General features: G+C 38.5%; 1 protein-coding gene across 4 annotated transcripts in view; it reads right to left on the bottom strand.

The window, feature by feature from the left end:
* Window positions 1-815: 815 nt before the first annotated feature.
* hnmt (histamine N-methyltransferase) overlaps window positions 816-19,588 on the bottom strand; it is a 19,450-nt gene continuing 677 nt past the window's right edge. For 2 of the 4 annotated variants that reach the window (XM_046845594.1, XM_046845593.1), the window contains exons 2-8: window positions 14,619-14,724; window positions 14,331-14,473; window positions 12,294-12,346; window positions 12,104-12,211; window positions 7,762-7,892; window positions 7,584-7,677; window positions 816-1,801 (exon numbers count right to left, since the gene is read on the bottom strand). In XM_046845594.1, coding sequence (XP_046701550.1) covers window positions 1,446-1,801; window positions 7,584-7,677; window positions 7,762-7,892; window positions 12,104-12,211; window positions 12,294-12,346; window positions 14,331-14,467 — 879 coding nt within the window. In that variant the 5' untranslated portion in view covers window positions 14,468-14,473; window positions 14,619-14,724 and the 3' untranslated portion in view covers window positions 816-1,445. The remainder of the gene's footprint in view (window positions 1,802-7,583; window positions 7,678-7,761; window positions 7,893-12,103; window positions 12,212-12,293; window positions 12,347-14,330; window positions 14,474-14,618; window positions 14,725-19,588) is intronic. The other 2 variants (XM_046845595.1, XM_046845597.1) reach the window with 2 other exon arrangements.

Genomic DNA, 19,588 nt, shown 5'->3' with positions numbered 1-19,588 from the left:
TCCAGCCAATCACAATCCACTATTTACACCAGAACTCCTTCCAGCAAATCACAATCCACTATTCACAGAACTCCTTCCAGCCAATCACAATCCACTATTCACACCTGAACTCCTTCCAGCAAATCACAATCCACTATTTACACCAGAACTCCTTCCAGCCAATCACAATCCACTATTCACACCCGAACTCCTTCCAGCAAATCACAATCCACTATTTACACCTGAACTCCTTCCAGCCAATCACAATCCACTATTCACACCCGAACTCCTTCCAGCCAATCACAATCCACTATTCACACCTAAACTCCTTCCAGCCAATCACAATCCACTATTCACACCTGAACTCCTTCCAGCCAATCACAATCCACTATTCATACCTGAACTCCTTCCAGCCAATCACAATCCACTATTCATACCTGAACTCCTTCCAGCCAATCACAATCCAGTATTCACACATGAACTTCTTCCAGCCAATCACAATCCACTATTCACACTGACTATGAGACAATCACAATAAATGTTGAATGTATATGAAGCAAGTCAGTTCCAGTTTTCACTTATTTTTAGTCACTGAACTCACGACACAATCCTCAACATCCACATCCACACAAATGCTGTTCCATGTTTGTTACAGTTTCATGCTTCAGCTCGATGCTATTGCACCTATAAAGAGAGTTAACAGTATACAGTTTAGCACCACTGCTGTTTAAAAACATGTATTGCGGTTCGTTTAACATCGCAAGTGCCACACATTTTCATCGATATTCAACCGGCTCTTTATCTTTATAATATATAATACGACTGTTCACAACCAATTCTTTTTTTTATATTATTTTATTAGGTATTTGTTCATAATGCCAAATACACTCACAGTCCGTCTCATTATAAAGCAAAATTCACAGTCTAATCGGTTAATTCACACATTTCCATGAATGATTGTGTTTTATATTACTTACAGAGCCTGTGAAAAAAAGGGTGGAAACTTGTGGAGTCTTGTGGTCTTTGAGACTCATGCAGATGATCCGAGTTCTGTAGTGGTCTGGAGTGATATCTATCACGGCCCAGTCACTGAAGATAAATCCTACTGAACTAAATGGGATGAACTGGATCATAAAGAACTAGTGAAGAACGTCTTTGGCGAGTTCCACAAGAGGCAAGACAAATTATTTCAGCTGAATGTTTGGAGAAACAAATTGTAAAAGGGAGGATTTTTCAGTTAAACTAAAATGGAACATCTGGACATTTATAGATTTGTTTGGACAAAAAAGTTCTTGCAGAGGAACACGCATGTGTCTGAAAACCCACCAAAGACTTTGTGCTTCCACACTTCTCACAGGTACTCTACACTCTATTCTCTATGTTGCAGATATAAAACAAATACAAGATTTGTGTAAACTTGATTCGTTGTTGAAATCTATCTCGTTGTAAGTTTTCCTGTTTCAGCTTTATGGGCTGAGCACCAAGGCCTCGAGGTTGTTGTTGAATATGATTCTACCGTCCACCTCTCGGCTGCACTCGGGGTGTTTGAGAAGCTCCAGAACGCCAGCATTCAGCTCCGGAGAAGCATTCTTACTGAACTCCAGTACCTCAGTCAGAAAGTCCAGCAGCAGCTCCCCTTTCTCATCTCCAGCTGTGAAACACTCAGTGATGTCCATCTGAGACACGAGGGTGTGGCTCTGGTAGGGGATTCCTTCAGCGTCCAGAAAGTTCCTGATGTCTCCGGTCGTGACGCACTGACTGATGTCGGTCTTGCAGAGCTGAGCTCGGTAGGTTCTCCATAACCTGCCCCACCCGCTCTGTCCTGCAGGCGGTGCAATGAGACAGTGAAGTTTAATGCATGTGGTACACAGTGGTGGATGAAGAACAAGAACCATGTATTTGAGTAAAAGTAGCAACACTCAGTAAAATGTGACTCCAGTAAAAGTACAAAAGTTTTTGCCTTCAAATGAACTTAAGTATCCAAAGTAGTGATTTATTATAACTATAATGTTCCTGTTATAATTTTTATCACAAGACTCTTTACTTAATCACCTCAGTTTCTGTGTAAAGACTCGAATGTGACTCTCAGCACACTGATCTATTAATAGAATGATATTCAAGACTCAAACACTGATTGATTTCTATTATAATGATCATGAACACAAAACCTTCTTTTCAAATACTTCAAAAAATCACGTAAATGAGGTCACGTGTGTTGTGTCGAGTTCGAGTCTGGAGTTTCTTCATCATTTATTCCTCTCTAAATGTTCTGCTTGATGTTGAACTGATGCTGAACTGTATGTTGGTGATCAGTAGATTCACTAAGCGCCGATCAGAACACGTGTAAAACAGAGCGTGCGCTCGATCCTGATTGGTGACTCGCTGCGTGTTTCACCAGTTACGTTTTTTAAAAAGAAATTACTGATTTCACTAAATGTAGTCGAGTAAAAAGTTTGAAAGTAGTGAAGTGAAAGTAAAAATCTCCCCAAATGGAAACACGTGATACGTGAAAAAGCAACTTAAGTACAGTAACATATTACATTTTCTCCATTACTGTTCACCACTGGTGGTACGTTGATGTTCATCATGTCATCTTAGCTGAAACAGCAAGAGCTGCAGGACTACACACTACATGGACAAAAGAATTGGGAGACCAGATGTTTCCAGCCATTTGTGACTGCATGTGGGTTTGGAGACACACAATTTTATCATGCAGAAGCATGAAAGCCAGCTCCAGGAAGATCTGCTTTCCATGGGAATCTGCTTTTCTGTGATGAATGTGAACACTGACTGCACCCCAGGAACCTCCTCATCTTCTCACCAACATCATTACCTGACTTTATTAATACCCTTGTGTCTGAAGGAATCTCCATAAATCTAGTGGAACATCTTCCCAGAAGGCTCATTATAACAGCAAATCAGGATCCTATGTGGAATGTCTATATGGATCCAGTCTTGTGCTCAGGTTTCCACAAACTTTTGTGGGCGGGGCTTCCAAGGTTTTTTAATATAAAAACAACTCAGTAGCTGTTAATCACTTGTACCTGTATGTTGTTTGTCTGAGGAGGAAAAAAAGAGCGAGGGTTTTAGCACAAGGGAAAAGCATATAAAAGGTCACAGGTCTGGAGTGCACACTTGTGTAACACCACTGAGACACACTTCTGAAGAAGTCATGCAGAAAACGTTCCTGGATTTCTTTTTTTTCGCTCGAACACACACCTGATGGATCTGTGGCTTATTACAGAATTAGCATTTAGCTAATTAGATAACAAGGAGGCGTGTATGGGTAGAGCACGCATGGCTGGACCTGCAAGATTCCAGCTGTGAACCACTGCTCTGCAAAGTCGGTGCTGCCAGTTTAGGAGAGCGTTCTTGATTTTTCACATGGTGCCATTACTTTCACTCACTGGCTTTATAAACACACACAGTTACTCCAGTCACAAAGTCACAAGATATTTTTTTTTGCCAGAAGTTTTATTGTGTACCTCCAATTAAAACATCTAAACCTCTGGACTTTAAAACCCGGAAAGACGAAAGGTTGAGTTCAAATTCAAGCTGATATTCATGTGATATGAAATGCAGGGATAATTTTAATTTAGAATTATTATTTATTATATTATTATTATTAGTAATTTTAAAAGTGTTATGTGTTATGTGTAGTGTTATGTGCTATAAAATACATACAGTACATGTTTATCTGTCAGGAATCCACCTGCCACGCCCCCTTCGGCCCCCTTCAGCGTGTCAGGTGTTTTCTCGGCCGCTTTCTCTGAAGCTCCGCTTCAATCGCGCACATATGGTGCTCGTTTATCATCATCACCAGCTCCTATTTAAACTTCCACACTCTCACTGTCCGTTATTGTTGGTATATGTTGGTTCACGGCGGTTGTTGTTATCGCACATGCGTATCCCGGTACGTGTCTTCCCACCGGCACTCTCTCAACGGCTGCTCTTTTCTTCCCAAAGCACATCGCGGATTCCCCGATCCTGCCGGTGTTCACTTTTGCTGCTCATCCACGTTCCGCTCTGCGCTCCTACCATGCGCGGCTTTCGCCTCCCGTTCATCGCATAACATTTAACAACAAAAGGCATATGTGCACTAACTAACAGCAGAGATTCACCAGTATACAATACAACACCTGTAGCAGCTGTAAGGTTTGATGTTTCCACCACTTGCGCGAGTTCTTCTGCGGCTGCACCGAGATAACCAACGTTAAATGGCAAATTTTTCCCCCCTTGTGCTCGAGATATCAGGGTTCGGCGACATAAAAAAAAGTCGACATAACCGATAAAAAATGCTTAGAAAAAGCGAGAATTTGGCGGTTCCACTTCAAAAACGTCGACTTAATAGGGTTGTCGAGTTAACCGAGGTAAGTAAAATCAAGATAATTGGGTTCCACTGTATTCCACTGTATATATATATATATATATATATATATATATATATATATATATATATACACACACACATACACTATTGCCAAAAGTTAGCGGAAACCTGGTCATAGGCAGAGGAGGGAAGTACAAATACTTTGTTACTGTACTTCAGTGAAAAGCTTCACCGATGGTGACTTTTAAATGCACGACGATGCCAAAAGAAAAACTCCCGAGAGAAATAGTTGTGAAAGGAAGGAGGAAGACAGTGAACAATGACTTTCTTGGTAGCTACTGTTTAGATACAAGCCGTGTAACAGACACTGTCTTTCATAGAGCTTATAGAGATTCTTTCAGTCACAAGGGTGTTAGTAACGTCAGGTACTGATGTAGGTGAGAAGGTGAGGAGGTTCCTGGGGTGCAGTAAGGATTCTCTCTCTCTCTCTCTCTCTCTCTCTCTCTATATATATATATATATATTAAGGGTATAACTACATATAATTACACATTAAGGGTGTAACAATATACGTATTCATACAGGGCAGAAAATAGATCAAATCTTTAAAAGTTACCTCAGGAACGTATTAAGTGGCGGACTGCAAGTTTGTTTAATTTCCAACTCAATTGACACATATTTTTCCCTGTGGCTTTTCGCCCCGTAACAGAAATACATTTTGTAGTGCTTTGTAAAACTCCAATTTTGTTTTGCATGAAGTCTCGGCTTCTTCTTTTTCTTACGAGAGTCTCATGATATGGATTCTTTAGCGCTTTATGTACGGCTCCTAATATTTTTTTAAAAGGAGAAAATCCTGACAATTTTGTATATCGAAGGAGTGAATGAATGAAGGGTGGAAGGAATGAAGAGATTTTTAACAGTGTGCTAAAAGAAGTAGAACAGTTAAGTAGATCATATCTTTAAAAAGTTCAATATTAAATGTGAAACACACACACACACACACACACACACACACACACACTTGAATACTCATCTGTATTACCCCAATAGGGTTTAACAAATGTAAAATATTTAAGGACATTTTTCCATTTATTACATTTGATAAAATCTATTTAATTTGTGCTGATTTAATTGATTAAGAGAAAAGAAGTTTAAAACCAACAAATGCTATAAAATGATTTTTCCTGATTGTGTCATGTTTTTATTCATTAAAGTTGATGCGCTTTGCTGCTAACTCCTAATTGTTCAGGCTACCATGAGAAAATCTACAAAAACTGATAGACATCTCGCTAGCATTTGTTATCCTGACAGGATTTCTGGGATAAATTTGAAGTCAGATTTATAAAATGTTTCAAATTTCCCACCTAATTCTAGCAAGCAGGCTAATTTAGTCAAATCTGACAGGATTTCTGTGAGGATTTCTGTTTTTCATGAGGCAGGTCAAAAATCAATCCTCCAGATAACACCACATTAACATTACTAAATCTAACATTAGTACATCTGATTAGACCCAACAAATCAGATTTTATTGAACTCCTTATTGCTCATTATTCTCCAGCTAGTTAGCAGGCTAAGTAAATAACACCTCAGAAATCTTTTCTCTATATATCACTCAGATTGCTAACATATTTCTTCTGCCGATTTGCTAAATATGAGCTCTATGGCTCGATTTCTAAAGCCGGATTCAAAACATTTATACATTTTCCATCTTACACAAGCCAGTAGGCTAATCTAAGCATATCGCTGACAAGATTTCTGACAGAAATTATACATTTCTTTTTTGGGGGTTAATATTTCACTTAATTTAATAATTAATTACATTAAATGAAAGCTAGCCATGTGGCTAAAAACACCTTCATGATCATTCCTGCTGAAGCCGCATAGCTAGCATGGTACGTGGCAAACCTGACAGAATGTCTGAGGTGGTTTAAAAGTCAAGCTTATTAAACAAACGAAATAATTAATAAGTAATCAATATTTTCGTTAACTCTTAATTGGTTAAAACCAGACATAATTACCTGTGTTGTCCCTAACGCTAACCCTAGCAAGCCAGCTGATTAAATATAGCTAATATCTAGTACTTGATTTGAAAACAGAAAAATTATTATTTTAATAAAAGCTGCTAGGCCACTGCTTATAAGAAATCCTGTCAGGGTAGCTTATGCTAGCTAGCTAGATTATAAACAATTATCAGCGTTACTCAGGTTTTTTATTATACCCAAGTGGCTAGCATTAGCATGGATTGTACCAGACATGTTTGTATTTTTTACATTGATATTTTAAGAATTTATCTCAAATTAACAAAATAACGCAACATTTTCCTAACAAGTAACTAATACGATTACTTGATAGAAAATTGTTGCATAATTTGTGTTATATGCTTGAAGTAAAGCCAAACAGTATATAAAATGTATATAAAAATCTCCACACTTTCAGTGCTAATGCTAGCAAATGACGCAAACCTGACCGGATTTTTCAATCAAGCTCGTAAAAATATTTATCGTCTGCCAGCTAACTTTATCTATGTAGCAAGGATAAGCTGATACTTTAAGTCAAGATTAATTGTAAACATGTCCAGTAAAATCTGTGCTAATGCTAGCCACTTGTGTATAATGAGAAAATCTGAGCAAAGCTCAACAAAGCTTATAATCGTTCATAATCTTCCAAGTAGCATCAGTCAGCTAGCTAGCATACGCTTCCCTGAGAGGATTTCTTATAAGAGGTGTCCTAGCAGTGTTTTCCCAATCAAGTATTAGATTAGAATATATTTGTTTGTGAAAAATGTATAAAACTCCATCTCCAGTCACAGGCCAATCACTAAGGCCTCCATGTTGCTGTTGAACATGACCCTGCCGTCCACCTCACGGCTGCACTCGGAGTGTTTGAGGAGCTCCAGTACTCCGGCCTTCAGCTCTGAAAAATGTTCTTACTGAACTCCAGTATCTCGGTCAGAAAATCCAGCATCAGCTCTCCTTTCTCATCTTTGGCTGTGAAACACTCTGTGATGTCAATCCTGGACTCGAAACCATAGCTCTCGTAAAGGATTCCTTTGGCACCTAAGAAACTGTTGAGATCTGCAGTCGTGACACAACGACTGTGCACCTAATCTTTGAAGCTTCTCCACAACCTGACCCACCCACTATCTCCTGCAGGGGGCACATTGAATTAGCTGTCTAACTCTGCAATCACTGTCCTGTTTTTTTTGTAAATTCTCCTCACGCTTTACAGGTGAGCTCGTACAAAAATGCATACTTGTAAATTGTGAAGGGTTTACCTGAGACCAGGATGATGAGGAGTTTGCCGTCTTTGTGCAGTAAGCTTCGAAAGAAGGAAACCGTCGCCTCTGGATCTTTCACATAGTACATCATCTGGGGAGCGACAGGGATGTGACCATTCATCACGTACATAAATAGTTTATTGGTAAAGAATTAAAGATAAATTGAGGTACAAACCTGGATCATGTGGATGAAGTCCAACTTCCTGTCTGTGTTTCTCTGCTTCCAGTCGCTCTCGAACTCAGAAGCTGTCATCTTATTGAACTTGAAGGTGATGTGATCCAGGCCCAGTGTCTTCGCTACTAAAACTGCAACACGTTTAATATAAGACACACATCCAGTCAGACTATAGGGTATAATACAAACTCTACACAATCTATAACCTGTAATACACACCCTATACCCTTCAGCATACCCTATAGCTTACATGCTTAACTGTACACCCTTTAAACTATAGTATACACACTGTACCATGCACACCCATACATCATATAAGCTTTAATAATCACCATATACCATACACACTATACTATACACAGTATAATCTATACCATACACACTATACTATACACACTATAATCTATACCATACACACTATACACACTATAATCTATACCATACACACTATACTATACACAGTATAATCTATACCATACAGACTATACTATACACAGTATAATCTACACCATACACACTATACTATACAGTATAATCTATACCATACAGACTATACTATACAGTATAATCTATACCATACACTATACTATACACTCTATAATCTATACTAAACACACTATACTATACACTCTATAATCTATACTAAACACACTATACTATACACTATATAATCTATACTATACACAATATACTATACACAGTATAATCTACACCATACACACTATACTATACACGTATAATCTATACCATACAGACTATACTATACAGTATAATCTACACCATACACACTATACTATACACGGTATAATCTATACCATACAGACTATACTATACACAGTATAATCTATACCATACACACTATACTATACACTCTATAATCTATACTAAACACACTATACTATACACTATATAATCTATACTATACACAATATACTATACACAGTATAATCTACACCATACACACTATACTATACACAGTATAATCTACACCATACACTATACTATACACGGTATAATCTACACCATACACACTATACTATACACAGTATAATCTACACCATACACACTATACTATACAGTATAATCTATACCATACACACTATACTATACAGTATAATCTACACCATACACACTATACTATACACAGTATAATCTACACCATACACACTATACTATACACAGTATAATCTATACCATACACACTATACTATACACAGTATAATCTACCATACACACTATACTATACACACTATAATCTATACCATACACACTATACTATACACACTATAATCTACACCATACACACTATACTATACACAGTATAATCTACACCAAACACACTATACTATACACAGTATAATCTACACCATACACACTATACTATACACTCTATAATCTATACCATACACTATACTATACACAGTATAATCTACACCATACACACTATACTATACAGTATAATCTATACCATACAGACTATACTATACACAGTATAATCTATACCATACACACTATACTATAATCTATACCATACACACTATACTATACACAGTATAATCTATACCATACACTATACTATACACAGTATAATCTATACCATACACACTATACTATACACTATAATCTATACCATACACACTATACTATACACTATAATCTATACCATACACACTATACTATACACTCTATAATCTATACCATACACACTATACTATACACTCTATAATCTATACTAAACACACTATACTATACACTATATAATCTATACTACACACTATACTATACACAGTATAATCTACACCATACACACTATACTATACACAGTATAATCTACACCATACACACTATACTATACACTCTATAATCTATACTAAACACACTATACTATACACTATATAATCTATACCATATACACTATACTATACACAGTATAATCTACACCATACACACTATACTATACACTATACTATACACTATAATCTACACCATACACACTATACTATACACTCTATAATCTATACTATACACACTATACTACACAGTATAATCTACACCATACACACTATACTATACAGTATAATCTACACCATACACACTATACTATACACGGTATAATCTACACCATACACACTATACTATACACAGTATAATCTACACCATACACACTATACTATACACAGTATAATCTACACCATACACACTATACTATACACAGTATAATCTACCATACACACTAATATACACAGTATAATCTACACCATACACACTATACTATACACTATAATCTATACCATACACAGTACACCATACACACTATAATCTATACCATACACAGTACACCATACACACAATAAGCTATACCATATACACTACACATTTTACACTATAATCCATACCATACACACTACACTATACACACTGTACAATACACACTACAAGCTGTACCATACACACTGTAAGCTAAACTATATACTCTGTAAGTTATAGTATACACCCTATTAGCTACATTATACACACTACAAGCTATAGTGTGTACCCTATAAGCAGTAATTTACACCCTATAAGCTAAGTACATACAGTCTATAAGATATACTCTACACGTTATAAGCAATTATTATTGTGAAGCTCCTTTTAGCTGTAGTATACACCCTATAATATACATATACTAGTCTATATTATACACCCAAATCAGACACAGACGAAAACAATAAATCCAGATGTATGTATGTGTGTGTGTGTGTGTGTGTGTGTGTGTGTGTGTGTGTAAAACCTTTATATTTGTACAGCATGTCCCCGCTGGGCTCCACCACCTCGTTCTCCACTCTGGCCTCGGGATGTTTAGCGTGCAGCTGTGCGAGAATTTCCAGATCGATGTCTCCTGCAGGTGGTGTGTCACATCACACACTTATACACTGATACAACTATAAATTATATATCATATAATAATACAATATTTATACCTGATCCACTTCCCTCCCATCACATTCAAGGTGGATTTTCCTGCTCCAACTCTGAGAGAGAGAGAGAGAGAGAGAGAGAGAGAGAGAGAGAGAGAGAGAGAGAGAGAGAGAGAGGGAGAAAGTGATTAAAAGAGAGATTGTTATTAATGTATTACAGTATTATTAGAGTAGAAAACTCTTCCTGACACCACCATTTATAAAGTCACAGAATTGAGTCCTACAGTTTTGCCTCTGACTCTGAAGCTCTCGCACTGGAGACTCCTTCCTTACCTCAAATAAACAGCTCCTTAGAGAAAAGTGAACCATCTCTACCATTAGATATGATTTTTTTTTTTTATGAATCTGTTAATGAGCTGCAGCAGTTACTATAGAAACCATAATTTATAACTGACAAACTCATAAATACTGTGTGTTTAAACCATTTAATGTAAATGATCACTGAGTTACATACACACACACACACACTATACACACTATACACACTATACACACTATACACACTATACTATACACTATAATCTATACACACTATACTATACACTCTATAATCTATACCATACACACTATAATCCATACCATACACACTATAATCTATACCATACACAGTACACTATACACACAATAAGCTATACCATACACACTATACTATACACAGTATAATCTACACCATACACACTATACTATACAGTATAATCTACACCATACACACTATACTATACACACTATACTATACACAGTATAATCTACACCATACACACTATACTATACACTCTATAATCTATACCATACACACTATACTATACACTCTATAATCTATACTATACACACTATAATCTACACCATACACACTATACTATACACTATAATCTATACCATACACACTATAATATACACAGTATAATCTACACCATACACACTATACTATACACACTATAATCTATACCATACACAGTACACCATACACACAATAAGCTATACCATATACACTACACATTTTACACTATAATCCATACCATACACACTACACTATACACACTGTACAATACACACTACAAGCTGTACCATACACACTGTAAGCTAAACTATATACCCTGTAAGTTATAGTATACACCCTATTAGCTACATTATACACACTACAAGCTATAGTGTGTACCCTATAACAGTAATTTACACCCTATAAGCTAAGTACATACAGTCTATAAGATATACTCTACACGTTATAAGCAATTATTATTGTGAAGCTCCTTTTAGCTGTAGTATACACCCTATAATATACATATACTAGTCTATATTATACACCCAAATCAGACACAGACGAAAACAATAAATCCAGATGTATGTATGTGTGTGTGTGTGTGTGTGTGTGTGTGTGTGTGTAAAACCTTTATATTTGTACAGCATGTCCCCGCTGGGCTCCACCACCTCGTTCTCCACTCTGGCCTCGGGATGTTTAGCGTGCAGCTGTGCGAGAATTTCCAGATCGATGTCTCCTGCAGGTGGTGTGTCACATCACACACTTATACACTGATACAACTATAAATTATATATCATATAATAATACAATATTTATACCTGATCCACTTCCCACTCCCATCACATTCAGGGTGGATTTTCCTGCTCCAACTCTGAGAGAGAGAGAGAGAGAGAGAGAGAGAGAGAGAGAGAGGGAGAAAGTGATTAAAAGAGAGATTGTTATTAATGTATTACAGTATTATTAGAGTAGAAAAACTCTTCCTGACACCACTATTTATAGTCACAGCCTGGAGTCAGAGAATTGAGTCCTACAGTTTTGCCTCTGACTCTGAAGCTCTCGCACTGGAGACTCCTTCCTTACCTCAAATAAACAGCTCCTTAGAGAAAAGTGAACCATCTCTACCATTAGATATGATTTTTTTTAATGAATCTGTTAATGAGCTTCAGCAGTTACTATAGAAACCATAATATATAACTGACAAACTCATAAATACTGTGTGTTTAAACCATTTAATGTAAATGATCACTGAGTTACATACACACACACACACACACACAAACACACACACACAATAACACACTAACAAAACACATTCACACACAATAACACACATTAACACAAACACTATTAAAACACACTAACCAACACAAACACACTAACAAACACACATTCACACACAATAACACACATTAACACATACACTTACAGATTAACACAAACACTATCCAACATAAATACACAAACACACCAATAAACACACTAATAAAATATATTCACACACACATAATAATATATTAATATAAACACTATCAACATAAATACACAAACACACTAATAAACACATTCACACACAATAACACACATTAACACAAACACTATCAACACAAATACACAAACACACAACAAACACACTAATAAAACACATATTCACACACATAATAATACATTAATATATACACTTACATATTAATGCACATTAATACAAACACTATCCAACACAAATACACATAAACACCAACAAACACTAACAAACACACATTCACACACACAATAACATTAACACATACACTTACACATTAATGCACATTAACACAAATACTATCAACACAAATACATATAAATACACCAATAAACACACTAATAAAACACATATTCACACACACAATAACACATTAATATATACACTTACACATTAATGCACATTAACACAAACACTATCCAACATAAATATACACAAACACACACACACATTAACACAAACACTATCCAACATAAATACACAAACACACTAATAAAATATATTCACACACACATAATAATAATATATTAATATATACACTTACATTAATGCATATTAACACAAACACTATCCAACACAAATACACATAAACACACCAATAAACACACTAATAAACACATTCACACACACATAATAACACATTAACACACACACACATAATAACACATTAACATATACACTTACACATTAACACAAACACTATTAAAACACACTAACAAAACACATTCACACACAATAACACATTAATATATACACTTACACATTAACACAAACACTATCAACACAAATACACAAACACACTAATAAACACATATTCACACACACACATAATAACACATTAACACATACACTTACACATTAATGCACATTAACACAAACACTATCCAACACAAATACACACAAACACACCAACAAACACACTAACAAACACACATTCACACACACACAATAACACATTAACACATACACTTACAGATTAATGCATATTAACACAAACACTATCCAACATAAATACACAAACACACTAACAAACACACATCTACACACACATTAACACATACACATTAAAGCACATTAACACTTACACTTACAGATTAATGCACATTAACACAAACACTATTAAAACACACTAACCAACACAAACACACACACAATAACACACATTAACACACACAATAACACACATTAACACACACAGGAAGGTAATGTAACACTTGCTCTTTTTGATGATTGTTCAGTTGAGGAAGAGTTTATTATTAAAAAGCTGAAGCACATCTTGTTTTGTGCGACTCCCTTCCTTTATGCAGTATGTGTGTGTGTGTGTGTGTCTGCGTACGTGGTCAGGATGTCAGGAAGTGTACTATTGATGAAGTCCCTCATACTCTGGTGTTCAGACGAGCGCTCCAGAAACAACTCGAAGGCCTTCAGGTATCTGGAGTAATCTTCCACCAGACTCCGGATCTGAACCGCCATGTTCCTCTTTAACACACACACACACACACACACACACACACACACACACACACACACACACAAACACTACTCAAATATATTCATGTAGATTTAATATCTGTTCTATTCATTTCAATATGACTGATGGAGGAGAAGAAACTGATTCACTTACAAGGACTTTTACAATACGCTGGATGTTGTGAGGAAAAGTCGCCAAAACAGTTCAAAACAGTTCTTAAGCTTTTTCATGGGCCGTTTCTACTTTTGTGAGTTTTTACCTGTAGAATTTCCACAAAAACACACTTTATTTAAAATCCCCAGGAAAACCACAATACACGAAAAAATGCACAAAATGTGATGAGGTGAATATCTACACTTCTGCTGGAGATGATCAATGTGAAGGTGCAGCTGTGGCTCCAGTGAAAGGAGAAGTGTTAAATTGTGATCATTGTGTTTCAGCTTTAGTGATGAAGTTCTCACTGTATGAGATTCCTGCAGCTCTCTGTTCTACTGCACTGCTCTATAACACTAGTGTGGGGAGAAGAAGCACGTGAAGCTGTAGTAGTCAGGTGTCCGAATACCCAGCCAACATGTCCATGTGGGTCCCACATGAGTTTTATCTGGGTTATATGGGCATCACGTGGGCATGGGGTCAGAGTGGGCAGTTTGATGGGCTGAATGTGGGCCCCAGTTTAGTCAGGGTTGTGGGCCCCAGTTAGGTTGCCCATTTTGTTTATTCGAGGGCCCTGTATGGGCCACATTTGGGCTATATTTAGCTATATTATTCAATTGATGATAAATTCAATTTACAGTGCCTTGCGAAAGTATTCGGCCTTCTTTGCGACCTTTTGCCACATTTCAGGCTTCAAACAAAAGATATGAAACTGTAATTTTTTGTGAAGAATCAACAACAAGTGGGACACAATCATGAAGTGGAACAAAATTTATTGGATATTTAAAATTTTTTTAACAAATAAAAACTGAAAAATTGTGCAGCTCACAGAGTCTTCCATTAGCTCCTGTGTTCCCACCTTCTGATTCTGAAGAAACAGTCATCACTCACTACCACTGGAGCACCTGACCTGACCTGACCTGACCTGACCTGACCTGGAGAACCTGACCTGACCTGGAGAACCTGACCTCTCTGTCACGGTAAGAAATTATCTTTTGTTTTAAATTAATCACATTTTACTGTTGTTTCTGTTGTTTTTATTTCATGTATACTTCTGAAAGATTTGTGGTTATTAAAGTTACAGGCACGATATAACGAAGGTCAGTGTGGAGAGTGAACTGGTTTACCTCAGAAATAAACACCTGTGGAAAACTGAACATTCTTAATGATTGTCAGATAACTAGGACATTGTCTACTAAAATGTGGAAATAATGACTTTTCAAACCATTTTCACCCGTGTTTTCTCCATATAGTGTCCTCATGATAACAGGAGGGTGAAACAGTAAAAGCACTGTGGAGTCTCTTTCTCTTTCACTACCTTTATAACATGTGTATATACAATACACAGAGAAAAGCTCTGAGGTGATTGTGACAATACTTTTTTTATTTTAGGTTAAATAAGTAGAGGTGATAAAAAACGTTCATATTTATATCATTTCTAAACATTACTAAAAATATGATACGTTATGATTACGTTAAAGATAATAAACGCTCATGTAACTTGCATGTATACAAATAATAGGTTGTGCCCTGGTTGATGCAGTAGCATGCTCTACTTTATATTAATGTTTTTGCTTTACAGGAAGCCTGAAGCAGAACCTTTGCTGAAAACTGTTAGTAAGGAAGATCTGGAGACAGCACTTGGTAAATGGTTCACAAATGCAAACAGAGAAGGAAACCGTGTTTTGAGAGCTCAGCGGGACCATGATCAGAGGGCAGTACAGCCGGAAGTGTAAGTCATATAACCTTATAGCTAGGGCTGCACAATTCATAATATTTTATCCCAATCACTGTTTTTGCCTCTGTTTACTTAAAAAAATACTCCACCCTTAGATGAAAAAAATATCTTATAAAGTACTTACCCTCAAGGCATCTATACAGTGTCTGAGAGATCAACACACTGCAGCTGAAGAAAACACGCCGCAAATCCACACGACGTAACCAAACACAGAAACGCGCCGCAAATCCTCACGCCACAACCAAACACAGAAACGCGCCGCAAATCCACGACGCAACCAAACACAGAAACGCACCGCAAATCCTCACGCCACAACCAAACACAGAAACGCGCCGCAAATCCACACGGCGTAACCAAACACAGAAACGCGCCGCAAATCCTCACGCCGCAACCAAACACAGAAACGCGCCGCAAATCCTCACGCCGCAACCAAACACAGAAACGCGCCGCAAATCCTCACGCCGCAACCAAACACAGAAACGCACGCAAATCCTCACGCCGCAACCAAACACAGAAGCGCGCCGCAAATCCTCACACGCAACCAAACACAGAAGCGCGCGCAAATCCTCACGCGCAACCAAACACAGAAGCGCGCGCAAATCCTCACGCGCAACCAAACACAGAAACGCGCCGCAAATCCACGACGCAACCAAACACAGAAACGCGCCGCAAATCCTCACGACGCAACCAAACACAGAAACGCGCCGCAAATCCTCACGACGCAACCAAACACACAAACGCGCCGCAAATCCTCACGCCGCAACCAACACAGAAACGCGCGCAAATCCTCGCGCCGCAACCAAACACAGAAGCAGCGCCGCCAAATCCTCGCGCCGCAACCAAACACAAGCGCGCGCAAATCCTCGCGCGCAACCAAACACAGAAGCAGCGCCGCAAATCCTCGCGCCGCAACCAAACACAGAAGCAGCGCCGCAAATCCTCGCGCGCAACCAAACACAGAAGCGCCGCAAATCCTCGCGCGCAACAAACACAGAAACGCGCAAATCCTCACGCCGCAACCAAACACAAGCAGCGCCGCAAATCCTCACGACGCAACCAAACACAGAAACGCGCCGCAAATCCTCACGACGTAACCAAACACAGAAACGCGCCGCAAATCCTCACGCCGCAACCAAACACAGAAAGCGCGCCGCCAAATCCTCACGCCGCAACCAAACACAGAAAGCGCCGCAAATCCTCACGCCGCAACCAAACACAGAAGCAGCGCGCAAATCCTCACGCGCAACCAAACACAGAAGCAGCGCCGCAAATCCTCACGCGCAACCAAACACAGAAAGCGCCGCAAATCCTCACGCCGCAACCAAACACAGAAGCAGCGCGCAAATCCTCACGCCGCAACCAAACACAGAAACGCGCGCAAGTCCTCACGCCGCAACCAAACACAGAAAGCGCGCGCAAGTCCTCACGACGCAACCAAACACAAGCAGCGCGCCAAATCCTCACGACGCAACCAAACACAGAAAGCGCGCAAATCCTCACGCCGCAACCAAACACAGAAACGCGCCGCAAGTCCTCACGCCGCAACCAAACACAGAAACGCGCCGCAAGTCCTCACGACACAACCAAACACAGAAACGCGCCGCAAATCCTCACGACGCAACCAAACACAGAAACGCGCCAAATCCTCACGACGCAACCAAACACACAAGCGCGCGCAAATCCTCACGACGCAACCAAACACACAAACGCGCCGCAAATCCTCACGACGCAACCAAACACAGAAACGCGCCGCAAATCCTCACGACGTAACCAAACACAGAAACGCGCCGCAAACCCTCACGCTGCAACCAAACACAGAAACGCACCGCAAATCCTCACGCCGCAACCAAACACAGAAACGCGCCGCAAATCCTCACGGCGCAAACAAACACAGAAACGCGCCGCAAATCCTCACGGCGCAAACAAACACAGAAACACGCTGCAAATCCTCACGACACAACCAAACACAGAAACACGCTGCAAATCCTCACAACACAACCAAACACAGAAACGCGCCGCAAATCCTCACGACACAACCAAACACACAACACAAAATAAATGTTTTAAGGGGACCACAACAAGTGACAAGTGACACTGAACAAGCAGTCCCGGGGTCGTCACTTGTTGGGGGTCCCCATGAAACATTTATTTTGTGTTCTGTGCTGTTTGCAGTGTAAATGAATTGGTTGTGTTGTGAGGATTTGCAGGACGTTTCTGTATTTAGTTGTGTTGTGAGGATTTGCAGCACGTGGTGTTTAACTGATGAAGATGTTTTATTAATTTACCGGTGTTTTTTCTATTTGCATATGTTTCCTTCAGTAGCAGTGCGTTGAACTTTCTGGTCCACCGTGATCCGAGGTGTGACTTACATCTTTCAGCTGATCAGAATCATTGTTCAATCACTGGCTTTTGGCAATGACCAAATATTCGTTTAAGAGTCAAGTTTAGACGCAAGGTTGATATTTTAATTGTTACATTCATAAGTTTTGGATTCCATGAATGGTCCCCCGGCATAAGTTATTACTGTGTGAGGCAGAGGTGGGAACAATTCACTGATGAGATTCTAGGATACGTCTTAATTATATTGATGCATGTTTTTTTAGATGCTGCTGTGAATGGTAGTATTTTAAAATGTACTAAATTGCCTTTTCTGTCTTCTCTTTCTTTACTGTTTTGTAGGTGTGCAGTCGAGGAATCTGCATAGACCCACCAGTGAACTATTCTACATTAGTAATTCTGTTATTCCTGTTTCTTGTTTACTTGAATTAATTTGAATTAAATGTGATTTACACATTCTGAGTTAAAGTCATTTATTTTTCACAGTTTAAATACTCAACCATGTAATTTTAATCATAGAGCAGCACATAAAATCAACTAATATTAGTTCTATGTTTGGTCAGGCACAGTTTTACATTGTAACTGAGGTTTGAAATGGTTTGACAGTGAATTGTCTATAGTAAGATTAAGTACACATTAAGTTCACCCACAGAAATCAATGGAAATTAATAAATGGGACCCGAATCTCACCCCTTGTGGTCCCATAACAACCCCATAAAGGGGCCATGTATGGGTTGACCCATGATTAAGTCATGTGGGCCCCATAAGGGTCCTTTTTGTAGCCCACTTGGGCCCCATTTTTAACACCTATTTGGGACCCAAATGGGCCCATATAAAGAACAGCTATATGGGTCCCACTTAAAGCCCACCATGGACCCATGAGTGGCCCCTCTGG

Source organism: Silurus meridionalis, chromosome 3, assembly GCF_014805685.1.
Source record: "Silurus meridionalis isolate SWU-2019-XX chromosome 3, ASM1480568v1, whole genome shotgun sequence".
In the NCBI taxonomy this organism is placed as follows: Eukaryota; Metazoa; Chordata; class Actinopteri; order Siluriformes; family Siluridae; genus Silurus; species Silurus meridionalis.
Note: the sequence above shows the minus strand (reverse complement) of the source record. Positions and strands in the feature narration are given on the sequence as shown.